Here is a 17,511-nt window from a genome sequence, read left to right as displayed (position 1 = left end):
CTACTTACATTAGGTGACTTGAATCCATTTGTCTTCTGAACCATCTTTTTATATTTCATACTTTTTATATACTTCATACTCGAGCCTAACCCAGTAGTACAATGCAGAAAATCACCATGGACATTGTGCCTGCCAGTTCAATACAACGTACATTCATTCACACATCAGGTAAATTTAGAGTCAGCTAATTATTAACTGTGTATGAGGCATGTGATAAGGCTCAAGGGCCTGTAGATTAATAATTTTAATAGTGTTATTAGTCCAGTGGGCTGAAATATTTTGGCAAAAAGAACGTTCTGTGAAATTCCCTGTTATTAACATTGGCTCTTCATAGAATTCTTCTTAGGGAGTCTGATCAACTTGTATGATGAAAGCACACAGGACAGAGGATGATGCTCAAGGTATGGAAAGTTACAAGTAATTAAGCAACTAGCAGCTGAAGCCTGTTTAATATTGCGATTCACTTTTATTTATTTTTCTCAGGGCTGTTGATCGTGCCATTTTTTTCATAGGATCATTTCAGACACTGAACTGCAGCTATAGCAGCTTTCTTATTTAGTGCCATTAGATTCGCTTGTGAGCTGTGACACTACATTGTTTTCTATTTTGTGAGTGCTTGTGCATTAACTGTTTCTGTCTTCCATTTGAGCACAGGGATCCTTGCATATTTGGCAAGCTGTTTTAGCATTTAGTGTCTTTGTTTGACTTTTTACAATCACTCTTTCACTAGTCTGATTTACATTTAAGATTTTTAAAACAATTTTGACTAATCAAAATTATAATTAAAACTATCAACATTATATATCTACAAAAAATAAGCATTAAAGATATCAAGTTTGAATAAGTTATCTATAATGTACTTAGTAATACTCGGGGACTTTTGCTATTGATCTTTAATTATAACTAATAAAATTTGAATAGAGGATATGTGCAGTTTTAATTAGTTAACATCAAAATTACTCACAAGGGTTAATTACATTTTGATGAGATAAATTTGTATTTCAGATATCAAAAATTATCTTGTAGGTATATTTAATTTAGGTACCTTAAACACACATGTAATTCTAATCTCAACAAAAATGTGATTAATCTAAAATTGAAACCTCTATGGAAGTCCATTGAAGAAACCTTTGTATTTTTTGCTAGTCAAAATGGAATTACAGATATCTTTAATTTGAATTTTGACTAATCAAAATACAATGATGGACACCCTATATAGGAAATTAAATGTTAAAATAGATACTTGGATTACCATATGCCTGCTTGTATGCCTTCAACATGACGATCATGTGTAAGAAATATGTCCATGGTTTACTGACAGACTACTTTGTTAATTCCAAACTCTGTAACAATGCATGTCATACTAATTACAAAATTCAATTTTTCTTCATATTGATATATGTCTGATATGCCCAAACCAAAGGACAGGCACATATCGATGAAGCCTAGTACCTATTTCATCCTACTAATCCAGGGGTCAGTCACCGTCCTGGAGGGCCGCAGTGGCAGCAGGTTTTTGCTCCAATCAAATTGCTTAATAAGTAACACTTCTGCTTCACTTTAGTTGTGTTGTTCGTTAAGATATTGAACTCTTATTGCCTATTTTAAACAGCTGTATTCTCAGTTTGTAATTGCTACTTAATTAGCAACATAATGCAAATGACAAAAGAGACCAGCATTTCTCCAGTTAGCTTGTTACCATTTCCACCTGTGTGTATTTATCATGCACATGTTTAATTAAATACTTGGAAGTAAAGGGAAGAGAAAAAAGTGGGGCACTGAGAATAACTCGTCTGTTTTAGACTTCAAATCATTTTTATGATATCCTTAGAAAGGGGAAGAAAATCGAGGATATGAGAATGACCTGACATAGCAGAGTTAAAGCACTTACAAGCCATAAAATTAAATTATTGCCAAGAATTGTTTTCTAATTAAGCAACCGGGTTAGAACAAAAACCTGCAGCCACTGGCCCTCCAGGACTGTGATTGGGGACCCCTGTACTAATCCCTTAGGTTACCAAACATTTCGTGTCAAATTCTAGCTCTGTATGGAAGGAAACTTGAGAACATTAAAACACCACACTCACCATGACTGAGCCAGGATTGGAACCAAGAACTTCAATTAACCCCTATGTCACTGTACAATATAATTGATTTTCAGCTCTGAAACCTTTCATACCATAGGTTCAGTGTAGCATTTGGATAGATTATTTTGCATTTATCTAGATGCTCTTGTGTTCTGCGAGTTGCTACGAGTTTAATGAATAAAAAAAGTTAATAATTTTGTAGTGATGAGCAAACCTTTCAGAATTCGCTTCGTCAGGACTTTGCCAGAATCACAAAAATATTTTGCAAACTTCACCAATGTCCGCAAAATGCACTAAAGTCAACAGGAAAGGAGGAACAGAACTAGTTTTGAGTGGCTTACAATGGTGCAATTATGTTTAAGTGTCCCTGAGGGCTAAAAGACCATCTTTATTGGACCAATTATTGTGACCAAAAATGTGCTCAGAGCTATGAGGCAGCAGTGCTAACCACTGCGTAACAGTGTCTCAACAAACAAAATACAACAAATGGCCACAAACTAGTGATAAGTTTAAAAAAATATATATAAAAAAACAAAACAGAGGCTCTTTCCATTGTTTGAAGTCTCAGCACTGGGTGTCATTTGAAAGCCTGTTTTGTTCTATGTCTATGTTCTATCTCTATGCAGATACTTTATATTTTTTTCTTCCATGAAGAAGATGGAAATGCCTTGTAAACAGTAATAAATCTTTTTCATTATTGTCATTTCACAGGGTCACATGCGTTTTCCTACTTGGGGGGGGGGGGGTGGGGGGGGGGGGGGGATTGGGGGAATGTACACATCATGGCTGCCATGTGTTCCCTGCATTCATTTGACACATCCTCAGAAATTAATGCAACGCATGTGTGAGTTGCAGTACCAACAAAAAATCAGGGAGTGCAGTGTGTTCAAGTTGGAACATGACGTCACTATCAACATGTGACAGCAAGCCGCTTTGCAAAATGTGCAAGCTTTGAATTTGATGTGGTGGAGCAAATCATCAAACTTAAACGCCGACATACAAATGTATTTGTGGTGCTTTTCTTCATATATTTCTTGCATAGATAATAAAAGCATTACATATTCCCCGTTTTAAGGGCGCAATACATTTTAAAGGTCACACATACCATCTTCTGTGCTGTCTTTTTCTTTTTTGTACCTTTGCAACAGCATCAGAATGTACAGAAGCGAGAAATTAAAATTAGGAATATGGTGAAGAAGAAAAAGGTCTATTTCATGATTAAAGTGGAAATTTTGACTTTAATCTTGTAGTTTATCATTAAAGTAGAACATTGTAAATGTCATCTTAAAACCGCCCCGGTTGTTAATCGCTAAGTGCTTCTGGGGCTTTCTCCTGCAGTGACAGCAGTGGCAGGCAGCGATTGCCACATAGAACACATTAAATTTATGTGGAGAACATAAGCATCAAGATTAAAGTGGAAATGTTGAGAATAGAGTCATTTGGTAAATACCAAAAAAAATTCACCAAATTTTTTGGTGCACCTGGGCTTGAAGTCTTGAAGTAATAGTATTATTACTGGAAGTTGCATTATTATTTATTATTATTTATTAGTTTAAATATTATGCAGTTTATTGATGGTAAAGTTGTTTAAAAAGTCACTTTAACGTGTCAGTGGACAGAGATTGTTAACATTAACAAAGTGTAGTTGGTTTACAAAAAATATTTACTATTTATTCCTTTTCTAAGACATGTTCAGTGTAATACAACTTTTGACAAGCACCTCTGGATATTTTACTAAGTCTAAATGCCTCTTTGGATGGTTGAAAATATGTTGTCAAAATTTTAGTTTAAGTTGTTTGCAAACTTTGTTCAATAAAAAGGCTCTAAATTTTGACTGCATCTGTCATGCAATGTGATTCCTTCTCTTCATTAGTGCCACCCCCTTGAAAACTATCACTTTATGGGGCAATGCAAACCTGTATTAATACTTGTGTGCACATTAAAATGTTTTTTTTGTACAGTTTACAATTCTCATAACAGTGGAATAGGTTATTCTTAGCCAGTGGAAAATGTGGATAACATCCACTCATGCTTGGGAAAAAAATACTGTCAAATACTGTGAAACCGGTATAATTTTGAAAAATACTGTGATATAGAATTTTGGTCATACTGCCCAGCACTAAATGAATGCTGTTAATAATGACACATGTGGTTTTACAATATTCATGCATGAAAGTTTTGTGCATGGCTGTGACATAACTCTATAATATCACGCTGGCCTCAGAAAGCATCATGGGGTGCAGGGCGAATTTCCAGGGAAGTATTTGGCGAACAAGGTCATTGTTGAATATAGCATATTTGCTGAGAAAAACCTTTTTGTGAGTTTCCTCAATGAACACTATACTTTTTACTTAATATTTTTTTCAAGTCTTATATTTTTCCTGTTGGATCCTTAGTGTCTATGCAATTCAACAATTGTGAAATACCCAAAACCACAGTTTTGGTAATCAGTAAAACCACTTAATTCTGAACCCATCGAAATATTTGTAGCACCTATCAGTTGGTTTTAGATTTCTTCATTCAAAGTTGCTAAGTGTTCAGTATGTAATCTCCAAGCAGTATAAAACAGAGATACTCTAAAAAGGTAATAACAAAGATGCAAAGCAATAAAAATTCACAATTCAATTTTATTTTACAATCTTGTAATTTCCAGTGTTTTGCATAATAAATATATTTGTTAAACTCCAGTGTCTAAAAAATGAATTATAAAAACTTTTTTTTTTATTAAACATTAATTCAAATTTCTGATCAGGCAGAGTAAAGAGCCGCCAACACACATACAAATATGCTTTTACTGGGGCTAACAAAAGAGTAAACGCTTCATTCACAATTACCTGAATTTTACAGTAAAATTGGTGGATGTTAGTACCTGTATATAGGAGAGCTAGCTGCCAGGATATTTTGTTTAGGCTTGACTTTAGAATTTGACTTTTTTCATTCATATCCCTTAAAATACTGAGACATAAAAATGTGGAGATTTCTAAGTAGGGATTTTTTCAAATAGAGCTTTTAAATATGTCTTACTCAAATGAGAAAGAACAATTTGTAAACAAATTAGGAAAGTTATGTTTTTTATGAATCATATAAACAACCGGGAATGACAGAAGGTTTTACATTCACAGTATGGTTAGTTAACAATTGAAAAATTTAGACTGAATGCACAGCCTAATCTAGGAGAGCATTTTGTTGAAGAAATTGGAAAAGGAATTGCTGAATTCTAACAAATGTCACCTGTAATTGTATTTTAAGCAGTTTGGTTTCATGTAGTGTTTACAGCTTGTCCATCTGAAACACATAAGCACACATTTATACTGAAAATAATAATGCATTTTAGGAAAACCAAAAGAAATGTCATTAACAAAACAATATTTACTATCAAGTTTTGCTTCTCTGGTAAAATTGAATAATGATTTTGTGTTTTTAACTTAATTTAACCATGACTGAGATATACACAGTGGAGATTTTTTTCTAACATATTAGGTATGAATACATTTTGTTTAAGGCAATATGCTACACATTTCATCACAATAAATACACTAAATGTAGTATTTTAAGTCAGCTTTGAATACAGGTGGTGATAATTAGGTCCAGATCGATATGCAGAAAACATTTGCTAGAATACTTGTAGGATAAATGCACCAACACCTTTCCAGCATATAAGAAACATATTTATCATGGTACCATGGATTTCAAGGCACTTTTTATTCACTTAATGAGTGTTATTAAAAAAACAAAACAAAACACACACCTGGTGTTAGAGAGCAGACTGACTTGGCAAATAAAGCAATGCTTAGTAGCAAAACCTGTCTGTTGTATTCTGGAGAGCAAATAAAGCCCCGTTTCTGTTTTGATGAAATTTTCTGGCACAATGATAAAATTTTTTCTAATAAGGACATCTTAAGTGACTTTTCAAAAGTACACTTTATTAGAAAGTAAAGTAAAACCGCTATCTAATCATAAAGCTATACTTTAGATCAATCAATCTTTAAGTCATCAGTTTAGATGTATGGTTTTCTTTTCAACTTGTTCTGAATTAGGTGATATTTACAATATACACGTAATCAGAACTGAAATAAGCTTGGTTTTTTTCCAGTACACATTAAGTAGCCAAATGTTGGATGCTTTTTTATTAGCTTAAATTCAATTAATATTCAGAATACTTATTTCTTGTGCCAAAGTTAGTTTATTTTCCAAAAATGGAAAAAATGAAATAGACTCAAAAGGGATTTCCAACCCTTTCACACTGGCTACAGTTCTAAGAGTAGTGGTTGGCATCTTTCTTGTGCCCTTTGAACAGGTACAAAAATAAATTAGGCGAAAAAAGCATAAGAATCCTCTTCTACATGGCCTCTAGTAAATCTTTCTATCATACTTTTTCTGTTGGGGACATTTCTTAATTTGGAATGCAGTAACATAAGGGAAATTACACAGTGTATTATTATAACACCATAATATTTTAATTTTTACTATTATATCAATCTGGACAACTCAACTTCAAGTATAATTGTGCAATCAGAACAAAGAACAGCAAATATTCATCTGACTTAAACATCTGCTATAACCATATTATACAAAAACTGAAACAATTTTACAATTATACACATTAACTTTTTTCTATGAAACAACTGCCATACAAAAAGTATAAAAGGTATCTACAGTTGTATTATACATAAAAGGCTTTTCATGTAAGACATTTTAAAGCAAACAAGACTTAAAAGCGGCACTTGGGATGAGAACGTTGCTGGTCTCCTCAAAGAAGATCAAGTCTCTGCAAAGCTCTCCTAGGAGTCCTCTAGAAGTGCATCCAGATTGGCTGCCATCTCTGCCCTCTTTAAATTTACCAAGCTAGTGATTAAACAGTAACAAGGCAGTAGAGAGTTACAGCAGCATATGGCAGACATTTGTGCTGCCCTGGTGTTTAAGCTGATAGTCTTTATCCACTGTGTTTCATAGTGGTCAGTCCCTTCTTTGCGTAGTTTGGCACTATTCACATTTCCCTTTCCACTTCCCCACTGGCATAATTATCTATGTTCCCTTTTCAAGCAGGCACAAGTCTGCAGTAATACTCATCTCCACAGGAGTTTACATGTTCCCAGTGAGGTGCAGGGAGCAGGGTCCAGCCGGAGAGGAAGGCAACCCTTCCAGTCCACTTAGGCAGGCAATAGTCCTTTAGAGTTCCTGGTGAATCAGATTGAAGTTTCATTACTTCCTCTGCACAAAAGAAAAGGGAAGGAAATGCAGACATGCAGGATTAGGGTGACGTGATGGCAGGCAGGTAATAAAGAATCTGCTTTATCTTTCAGGAAAGTCATGCAAGATTGATAGAGATTTTCTACCAAGTTTTACGAAGAATAAACTAATGGTTAGTAATGGAGTAACATACAAGGAGGCACAAGCTCTGAAGATACAAGTCTTCATTTAAGAAATCTTTCCCATGTACTCAACAGTTATGGACTGGCCATATTCATGCAACAGTTTTAGAGAAATGAGAAAGCCCATAATAGCCACAAAAAGAGGGGTTTGCTGTGTACAGAAGAAGAAAGTATAAAAAAGACTCATTTCATGCTTTGTATAACACAGAGAAACATGGTTGTGTACATTATGAATCAACAGCCTTTTAAATATGCCAATCATGGTATCACTTAAACTTATCTCTTTTGTTAATATGTTGATTAATACACATGGACATTTGATCACAAAACTTCAGTGTGTTTTTTCCAGGCATTACCATCTTGTTTTGATAAATCTTTAGCTCTTGTTTCCAAATTAGTAGCTATCTTACAATAACATTTTGCTTAAGAGAGCCATTTAATGACCATGAAAATCAGTAGCAGCAATTTTAGAAATGAATATAATGTGACATCACAATCTCCTAACATACAACGGACATCTAAATTGTGCATCTCTTTACTGAAATTCCATCTGTTTTTGGGGTTCAACTGGAAATGAAGACAAATCATTTTAGAGCTTTTCATCTTTAACAAGATATTGTAGACAACAATATTTAAGGGAACAATTAGTTGTTTCTAACTAGGCAGTATCTCTACCTGGTATTTAAATGCTTAGACTACATAAAAACAAGTTTAGATTTAATGTTGCTTTCATAGACTGATGGTGAAAAACAACTGCAGCACATTTTATTTCAAAATCTGACTAATATTCTTTAAATTTACATTGTTTCTAAAAAAAAGTCAGATAAGAGTTTTGTTTGTTATCACTTTCATTATTTGGAGAACTAAACTAATATGATGATGTAATGTTGTAAATGTATGTTCAATATTTTAATGTATGTTTGACGTTATTAACCAGCAATAAAATAAAGTTGCAAGAAAGTGCAAATGTTGCTGCTGATTTTATTAAAGAACAGAGAAAGCTGTGCAAAATATACATAATACAGACAAGTTAAACTTACAAAATACTTGCATACGTATAGAGTGCTGCCATTATTCACTGTAAGAATATACCCATGAAGGTACAGTATCAGTGAAGTTCCTAAATGTACAGAACCATTTTAGTTTTGCCTTAATGTACTTACTCTGAGTCAGATGTATCTCCATTTACTGTTCCAGCTCTGACATTCAGAATTACTCCATTTTGCTGTTCTCTTGAATTTTGCCTATGTGGTTGTTTAATAAGTAGTCCAGGGCCAGAGACTGATCGGATTCCATCATTGGACCCTATAGATAATTTCCGTGATGAATTGGTTGGTGGATTGTAATCTGAAAGTTTTTCTCGAAGTCGGTTTTTCATATTCTTATCTTTCAGTGGTGGTGGGTAGTTGATTTTATTTTTAAGAATGCCTAAGGAAAAAACAAAAAAGGTTAATTGTGACACTAAACATATCCTAGGCATTAAATCAGAAAATGGACGAATGAATGTTAAGCCACAATGGTAAAATCATTGTTAAAAGCTTTCGGGAAAATACTGAATATGATTGCTTTATCACTTTTACTGTAAGAATAAGACAGTTGGATTTTTTGATATAATTATATGGAGCTGTGATGCTTTCATTTCAAGACTTGTCAGCCTGAATATAATACTAGAGCTGTCAATTTTCTCTGGGATTGTCTTTTAAAACCATATCGACTAAGTGGGAAAAGTATATCTTCTTTGCAAAATTAAAGATTAAAGATTCTGTTCAGAATTGCACTCAATATTTTGTGTTATTTTTAGTAGTTCTGAATTAAAACTTGAATAACTACATTGATTTTTTACAATAAGTTTCTTTTTCCGTCTTCTCTGATATGATCATGGATTAGGTCTAACTGGCAAATATTGTAATTTATTACAACTTTCCCAGAAGGGTGCATGCATAATATCATTTCAGACAAAGATGATGTCTTTCAGTGAAAATAAGATTTGCAATGAAGATAAGGAATGATGCAAGTATATTCCTGATATATGATACATATCGGCATGTAATTTTTCTTCCATGTCAGATTTCTCAGTGACAAAATATACTGTAAGTATATAGCTGCAAGCAAGGAGACATTTATATATATTACAAAATGTAACATAGATGGTAATAAGAAGTATAGATATGAACCCAAATACATTAAAATACATTAAAAGTTCACACAGACCTGCGACTATGTAGCTGACAGCCAGCAATACTAATCACTGTGCAATAGTGCCTCTGTAATTTTTATCAAAATGAAGGGAAATTGAAGTCTAGATCTGGCAGTAACACAAAACATTTAAACAAAGTTTATAAACATGAACATCTAAATATTTATGACTAAAGCAATACTGATAGTAATGTTTACATGTCACATTTTATTAAAAGTTCTCAGGTAATTAATTATGTACAATATGCTCATATGACCTTCCAATGGCATAATAAACATAGAGATGTTCTAACTGACTTGAAAACCAACACAAGCATATACTATATATGTAAAGAAATGTGTTCAGAGAAATTGGGTACTTTTCCTGAGTTAGCAGACGCACAGACAAGTAGTGATAGTCTTTAACCTACATGTTTTACATGCTTGTAGCTCATGGTTATTTTTGATCGTGTAATGCTGATTGCCAAACTGCAAAATAAGCTGGTTGTGAAGTAACAGAAAAAAGAAATTGCAATTGAGGAGCTGTTTATTAGCGCACACACAATCGCCTCACTGGTCAGAAAAATTCACAAATGCAAGTGCACATTGCAATGTTTTGACATATGAAGCTGTGGAAATTAAATGCTGTTTCCTTGCAACACATCTCAACAATTTCTTTAATAATAGACAGCCTAATGCATGTTTTATTTTTCTCTCAAATTCCAGATTTCAGTGTCCTTTTGTTTCAACAACGTTACAGTTTAAACATGGCAAAAGAAATTAACACGCTAGACTAAACATTGCAAATGTTATGCACACCAATATATGGCCTCATTTCAAAGTATAGAAATTCTTTTAGAGCATGGGTAGTGTTAAAATGTTATCATGTTATAAGAAATAAATTTGTGCAAAGGAACATAGCTTCTTTTACATTCCTCCAAATGTAAAAAAGTTTAAAAAAGCACATTCACAAGACATAGTAGCCAGATCTTTCTTTCCAAAGGGTTTCATCAATAAAGTTAATTTTCAATGTTTCACAGGAGAGTAGATAGATAGATACTTTATTAATTCCAGGGGGAAATTCACAAATTTTGTACAATAGAATGTTTAGAGTAGAACGTTTGCTTATGTCATTAATGTAATAACTGAATAAAACCTGACTGCTTTCAGGTTGCCACTTTATTTGGCTTTATTTTGCACTGACAGAGCAGTTGTACTACAGAATGTTTTTTGTATAGACGTTTTTGTCCAGGACACATCCAGTCCTGCAACAGTTCTAAGAAATCTTAAAGTGACACATCTATGCATTACACTGATTAAACACAGGTTTCATTATCAATTCTGGATATGGCACAACCACATATACCCAAAGCATAAGATAAAGAAAATACTTTTTGTAGTAACATATAGTACTGAACTTTAAAATGAATTTATGCAGAGTATGCTTCACGGCTTTTACCAGAAGATGGATAAAAAAAAAAAGATGCTAACAAAAGCATCACATTAACTAAATATGGCTAACCTCTCTAGTTCTCATTTGCTGGACATGCAAACCACATCAAAATATGAATTTGTTTCATTATCTAGGTTAAGAGTATTTACATGTAAACTGCTATCTGAATTTCAAAACAGAAATTAACAAAATGAAAGGAAGAAAGTGGCAAAATAAAAGATAACAGCTAAACATCAGTTTATTTTTTACACTGTGTTTCTGAGCAGTAACCAAGACTCATAAAGTGCTGTGAATACATGTCAATGTTACTGATTACTATCTGCTAACAGGTGATAACATGAAAGTTAAGCCAACTTGTTGCGGTCAATCACCACATCCATTAAGCCAGTACTGTACAAATTATGTAAAGGAAACTCAATTCCAAGACTCAAGCCTCCACGGTTTAAAATATCTGGGTATATCATGTTTATGTATGCAACCTGGAATGGTCATGGTTAAGCGTGACTACAATTTTCTAATAACTTTCTTCTTTTAAAATCTTAAATGCTGGTTATCTATATTTGAAGGAAAATAAGAACTTGTGTTTACAATAATATAAATCACATGCCTTTTCTTTGTTCTGGCTGATGATTGGAGTTCTGCTGATGTATAGATTCTGTCTCTTTTACTGATACGTCTTTTTCTTGTGCTGGTTCCTCTGTGTGATTTAATTTATTTTCTGGGTGAAGCTCCACATTCACTTTAGTTTCCACCTTCAGAGGATCTGTGTCTCCATGCTCCTCACTATCACTAGCTGTTGCACATTCCACTGGCCAGTTTGCCTTCACATGATTGGATACTGGATCTAAGAGAAAATGAATATAAAAGTACACAGTTTAAGACAGAAATAATGAGCCAGTTTTACAAACAGCATAGTAGTAAAATGGTCCTCTGTGAATGTTGGAAGTTCTACATAAATACAAATAATTTTTGGTACTATAATGGAGTACTGTATATGACTACCTCGAAAAGTTTCCCAGTTTAGAAATATGGAATATTGAAGCAAACTGGGAATTAAATTTAATCATGTCTTTTTCACCATTTTACTTTAACACTAAACCTAATTAATTATTTTAGAATCCACACAAGTTTCATGTGAGGACCCCCACTTCAATCAAACATCACTGTATCACATTTTTCCTTTAAAATCCATTTTTTGGAGAAAAATCCCTAAAGCACCAAATTCTTTTGGTGTTTTATTTAGTTGAAATTGGTGTAAATACATGTTTTTAATCATTTAAACATTTTCTTTTAAAAATCTGAAGTTTTGTAATTGCTACTATTCAGCTATTTGCAGCTCCTTTATTACATAAGCAGAGTAATAGGCATTTATTTTTGATTATGCAATTTAGGTGCAAAAATGTCAAAAATATCTGCCAAGATTGTATGCCCTAACAGTGTGTATGACTTGGGAAGAATGCAAAGCCCAATTACGTGGTGGAGGTAGCAAGCACCTCCAGTTGTTCGGTCGTGTATGACTTTGTTTTGCGTTCCTAAATAATGCTCGTGAAGTGTCCAAAGTACAGCTAATTTGTTGGCATGCATCTTTTCGTTGCATTCTGCATCTTGTATTAAACACCTTCCGTTATGTACATGATGCTCAAAGCTACTGATCCTGCATATGTGTGGTAAACAGTTTGTTCTTGCATGTTCAGAGGATCTTAAAATGTGTTGTTTGTTTTTCTTTGTTAGCGCTTGCATTGTGTATGTCACCACCTGATGGCGAATAGAGCTACTATCCTACTTGTTCTGCAGTCTGTACCGTGGATCAAAGGCTCTACATTCAAGCTGACTTATCGCTTTGGTATGTATGGAAGGGTCCCACATAACACTGTGCTCAGGTTGCAGATTGTGTTGTTTTTTTGTGGTATAAAGGTGTCTATTTAACATGTGTCTGATTAGCTTTGCAATGTCAGCAAATGTGACCAATGCGTTTTTCTGTGTACACACCGCTATTTTTTTCCTGCCACCCATTGTGTGTTGCCACACTTCTGTGAGAAGGATCTGAAGCTCAATTACATAGCTAAGGTAGCCTTCACATACAATTCATAGGTTGCATTGCACATATCACTACATACGTTCTTGATTAAGGCCAAGATCGAGGTTCAAGGCCCAGTTGTTCACAAGTTTTTATGTGACAGACAGATAACCGTTAACATTTTATATATAGATAGATAATCACTGAATGTATTAAAAGCAAGTGGTTTTTTAATAAGTATGAACATTTCTCCTCTAAAAAGTCGCTCCAAAAATTCAAACCAACAACCACCAACAACAGCAAAATATCACTGTTTCATAGAATTTATTCATGTATACATACATAAATACATTAAATCGTACCTTTTGGTGTACTGTGTAATGGTTGTCTTTCATTGTTTTTTGGTGTTGAGGGATTCCATTTTGACTTCATATTGATTTCATCATCTTCGCTCTCAGAAGAATGTGATGATGCATAGGAACTGCTGTGTTCATCAACAGATAGCTCACTATCAGAATCGGATTCGTGAACTGTATGTAATAGGGAAATTAAATGATTACAGTGTATGTTGCTAAATCCACCCAAACCTTTATATAAATAAGAATGAAAACACCAAAAATTTGTGACTGCAAAAAATTCCAATAGAATCATTTTCATTCTATATTTGTATTTATCTTTTAACCAAATTTAATTAACATAAAATAATACATGTACATGAAATACTAAACAATTAAAGAACATCCACATATACCTATACATACCATGAGATGTCGCTAAAACAAAAGTAAAGAGTTAAGAATTACTATGTAAACATTTAACCAGTCTATTTTTTTAAAACTAAGCCATGGGGATGCAAAAATCAGTCTGTTTCTTTGTGTTGGTCCCAAGCCCAAATAAATGGGGAAAGTTACACCAGGAAGGGAATCCAGTGCAAAATTTTGCAGATCAATATGTGGACAACAATACAGATTTTCATATCTGATCAGTCGAGGCCAGGGTTAACAATGTCTGCCATCAGCACAGTTAGCTAACAGGGTACTAGGGGAAATTGGGCTGCTGTTGGAAGAAGAGGGGGAAGGAGTGTCTGGAGGCAGGAGTAGAAGAGGAAGAGTAGGAGAGTAGAAATGAGGATTGGAACTTTGAATGTTGGTAGTATGAGTGGTAAAGGCAGAGAGTTAGCTGATATGATGGAGAGAAGAAAGGCTGATATATTGTGTGTGCAAGAGACCAGATGGAAGGGGAGTAAGGCCAGGTGTATCAGAGTTGGGTTTTAATTGTTCTACCATGGTGTGGACGGGAAGAGAAATGTGGTAGGGGTTATCCTGAAGGAACAGTATGTCAAGTGTAAAAGAGGGGTGTCAGGGACCTCTGGAAATGCGCTAATTCACAGGGTTTTACTAACAGAAAGCTGAGCGCAGGAGTCACGGTCAGATGACTGGCGATATGAGACTGTTGAATTCCAGTATTTTATATTTAATGTAAAAAAACAACTGAAACAATAAACAAATATGCTGTAGATAAACCAATATGGTGGAAAGAAAAGTCTGTTGTGAACAGGCAACCACTTCCGGTTGAGGGCGTGACCTCATTAAACTTTCTTACATCAAGAGTATTTTGGAGGTGAACAGAGTGTCAGAAAGAAAGTTGTGATGATGAATGTTGTTAGTGCATATTCCCTGCAAGTTAGGTGTGTGGTGGATTAGAAAGAAGATTTCTGGAGAGTAGGATGAAATGGTAGAGTGTGTACCTAAAGGGGAGAGAGTGGTGATTGGAGCAGATTTTAATGGACATGTTGGTGAAGGGAATGGGGGAATGAGGAGGTGAGTGTAAGTCAATAAGAGGATTGAAGGTCAGATTGTAGTGGATTTTGCAAAATGAATAGACATGGCTGTGGTGAATATGGATTTTAAGAAGAGAGGAACACAGGATTATGTACAAGAGTGGAGGAAGTACACATATAAATTATATCCTATGCAGATGAGTCAGTCTTAAGGAGATTGGAGATTGCAAAGTGCCAGGGGAAAGTGTAGTTAGGCTGCATAGGATGGTGGTCTGTTGGATGACATTGGAGATCGAGAACAGGAGAAAAGTGAAGGCAGGGCCAAGGATCAAATGGTGGAAGCTACAAAAGGAAGAATGTAAGGTGAAATTCAGGGAGGAGGTAAGACAGGCACTAGGTGGCAGTGAAGAGTTACCAGGTAGAAGGGTGCTTGGTGTGACATCTGGGCAGAGGAAGGAGGACAAAGAAACCTGGTGGTGGAATGAGGGAGTACAGGAAAGTATATAGAGGAAGAGGTTGGTGACGAAGAAGTGGGATAGTCGGATAGATGAAGAAAGTAGACAGGAGTACAGGGTAGATAAGGCATAAAGTGAAGAGGGAGAGGTGGTGCAGGCTAAAGAAAAGGAGTATGAGTTGTATGAGAGGTTGAAGGAAGAAAAGGACCTATGCTGATTGGCTGGACAGAAGGACTGATCTGGGATAGATGAGCAACACTTTAGGGTGATAAAGGATAATGATGGAAATGCACTCACAAGTGAGGAGAGTGTGTTGAGCAGATGGAAAGAGTACTTTGGGAGGTTGACAAATGAAGAGAACGAGAGAGAGACAGAAGGTTGGATGATGTGGGGATAGTGAACCTGGAAGTGCAATGAATTATAAAGGAGGAAATAAGGACAGCTATGAAGAGGATGAAGAATGGGAAGGATGTTAGTCCAGATGACATACCCGTGAAAGCACAGAGGTGTTTAGGAGCGATGGCAGTGCAGTTTTTAACAAGAGTGTTTAATGCAATCTTGGAAAGTGAGAAGATGCCTGAGGAGTGGATAAGTGTACTGGTACCGATTTTTAAGAAAAAGAGTGATTTGCAGAACTGTAGTAACTACAGTAGGATAAAATTGATCCGACACAGCATCAAGTTATGGGAAAGAGTAGTGGAAGCTATGTTAAGAAGGGAGGTGATGATGTGTGAGCAACAGTATGGTTTCATACCAGGAAAGAGCACTACAGATGTGATGTTTGCTCTGAGGATGTTGATGGAGCAGTATAGAGAAGACCAAAAGGAGTTGTGTCTTTGTGGACCTGGAGAAAACATATGATATGGTGCCTAGAGAGTTGTGGTGTTGTATGAGGAGTTCGAGATTGGCAGAGAAGTATGTAAGAATGGTACAGTCAATCAATAAATAAATCGGAGTGGTACAGATTATGTATTACATGAGGTCTGTGGTAGGAATGACAGATGCATTCAAGGTGGAGGTGGGATTACATCAGGGATCGGCTCTGAGCCCTTTCTTATTTGCAATGGTGATGGACAGGTTGACAGAGGAGATTAGACAGGATTCCCCATGGACTATGATGTTTGCTGATGACATTGTGATATGTAACAAGAGTATAGAGTAGGTTGAGGAGACCCAGGAGAGGTGGAGATATGCTCTAGAGAGGAGAGGAATGAAGGTAGGACCAGGACAGAATACAGAATGTGTGTGAATGAATGGGAGGTCAGAGGAATGGTGAGGATGCAGGTAGTACAGTTGGAGAAGGTGAATGAATTTAAAAAGTTGGGATCAATAGTACAGAGTAACGGGGAATGAAGAAGAGAGTACAGGCAGGGTGCAATGGGTTGAGAAGAGTGTCATACATGATTTGTGACAGATAGGTACCAGCAAGAGTGAAAGGGAAGGTCTATAAGATGGTAGTGAGGCCAGCTATGTTATATGGGTTGGAGAATGTGTCACTGACAAAAAGACAGGAGACAGAGCTGGAGTTTGCAGAGTTAAAGATGTTAAGATTTGCATTGGGTTTGACAAGGATGGATAGGATAAGGAATGAGTACATTAAAGGGTCATCTCAGATTGGATGGGTTGGAGACAAAGCCAGAGAGGCAAGATTGCATTGGTTCCCCACATGTGCAGAGGAGAGATGCTGGGTATATTGGGAGAAGGATGCTAGGGATGGAGCTGCTAGGCATGAGTAAAAGAAAGACCCAAGAGGGAGTTTATGGGTGTGGTGAGACAGGACATGTAGGTGGTGGGTGTGACAGAGCAAGATGCAGTGGATAGGAAGACATGGAAACATATGATCTACTGTTGCGACCCCCTAACGGGAGCACCTTGATGAAGAAGAAGAATTAAAAGATTTCTTTTTAGTGGATATTTATCTACTCAGGGAGTTTTTTTAAACATTTGAATGTGTCATAATGAAGATATTGCAAGAAGGACTTAAATTCAGATACACAAGTTAAATATTTTTACACAAAGTAAAACTGCACAGTTTAAAAACTCCTAGCTCTTGTTTAAAGATAGCATCTTTGTATTTAACAGATTCAGCCACCACATTTTCCTGTATTCTTCTCATGACAAATTTACAGTGTTAACACATGGTAGGTCAAAATAGAGAGTGTGAGGATTCTG

The 17,511-nt window shown here is 35.4% G+C and overlaps 1 protein-coding gene across 5 annotated transcripts in view; it reads right to left on the bottom strand.

Annotated features, from left to right (window-relative positions):
- Positions 1-4,694: 4,694 nt before the first annotated feature.
- celsr1a (cadherin EGF LAG seven-pass G-type receptor 1a) overlaps positions 4,695-17,511 on the bottom strand; it is a 238,322-nt gene continuing 225,505 nt past the window's right edge. For 4 of the 5 annotated variants that reach the window (XM_051934936.1, XM_051934931.1, XM_028812174.2 and 1 more), the window contains 4 exons: positions 13,467-13,634; positions 11,695-11,931; positions 8,623-8,887; positions 4,695-7,265 (listed from right to left, as the gene is read on the bottom strand). In XM_051934936.1, the coding sequence (XP_051790896.1) occupies positions 7,238-7,265; positions 8,623-8,887; positions 11,695-11,931; positions 13,467-13,634 (698 nt within the window). In that variant the 3' untranslated portion in view covers positions 4,695-7,237. Of the gene's footprint in view, positions 7,299-8,622; positions 8,888-11,694; positions 11,932-13,466; positions 13,635-17,511 lie in introns of all 5 variants that reach the window. The other variant, XM_028812158.2, reaches the window with a different exon arrangement.

This window comes from Erpetoichthys calabaricus, chromosome 1 (assembly GCF_900747795.2).
Source record: "Erpetoichthys calabaricus chromosome 1, fErpCal1.3, whole genome shotgun sequence".
NCBI lineage: Eukaryota > Metazoa > Chordata > Cladistia > Polypteriformes > Polypteridae > Erpetoichthys > Erpetoichthys calabaricus.
The sequence above is the reverse complement of the archived record's forward strand: the minus strand, read 5'-3'. Positions and strand labels throughout refer to the sequence as shown.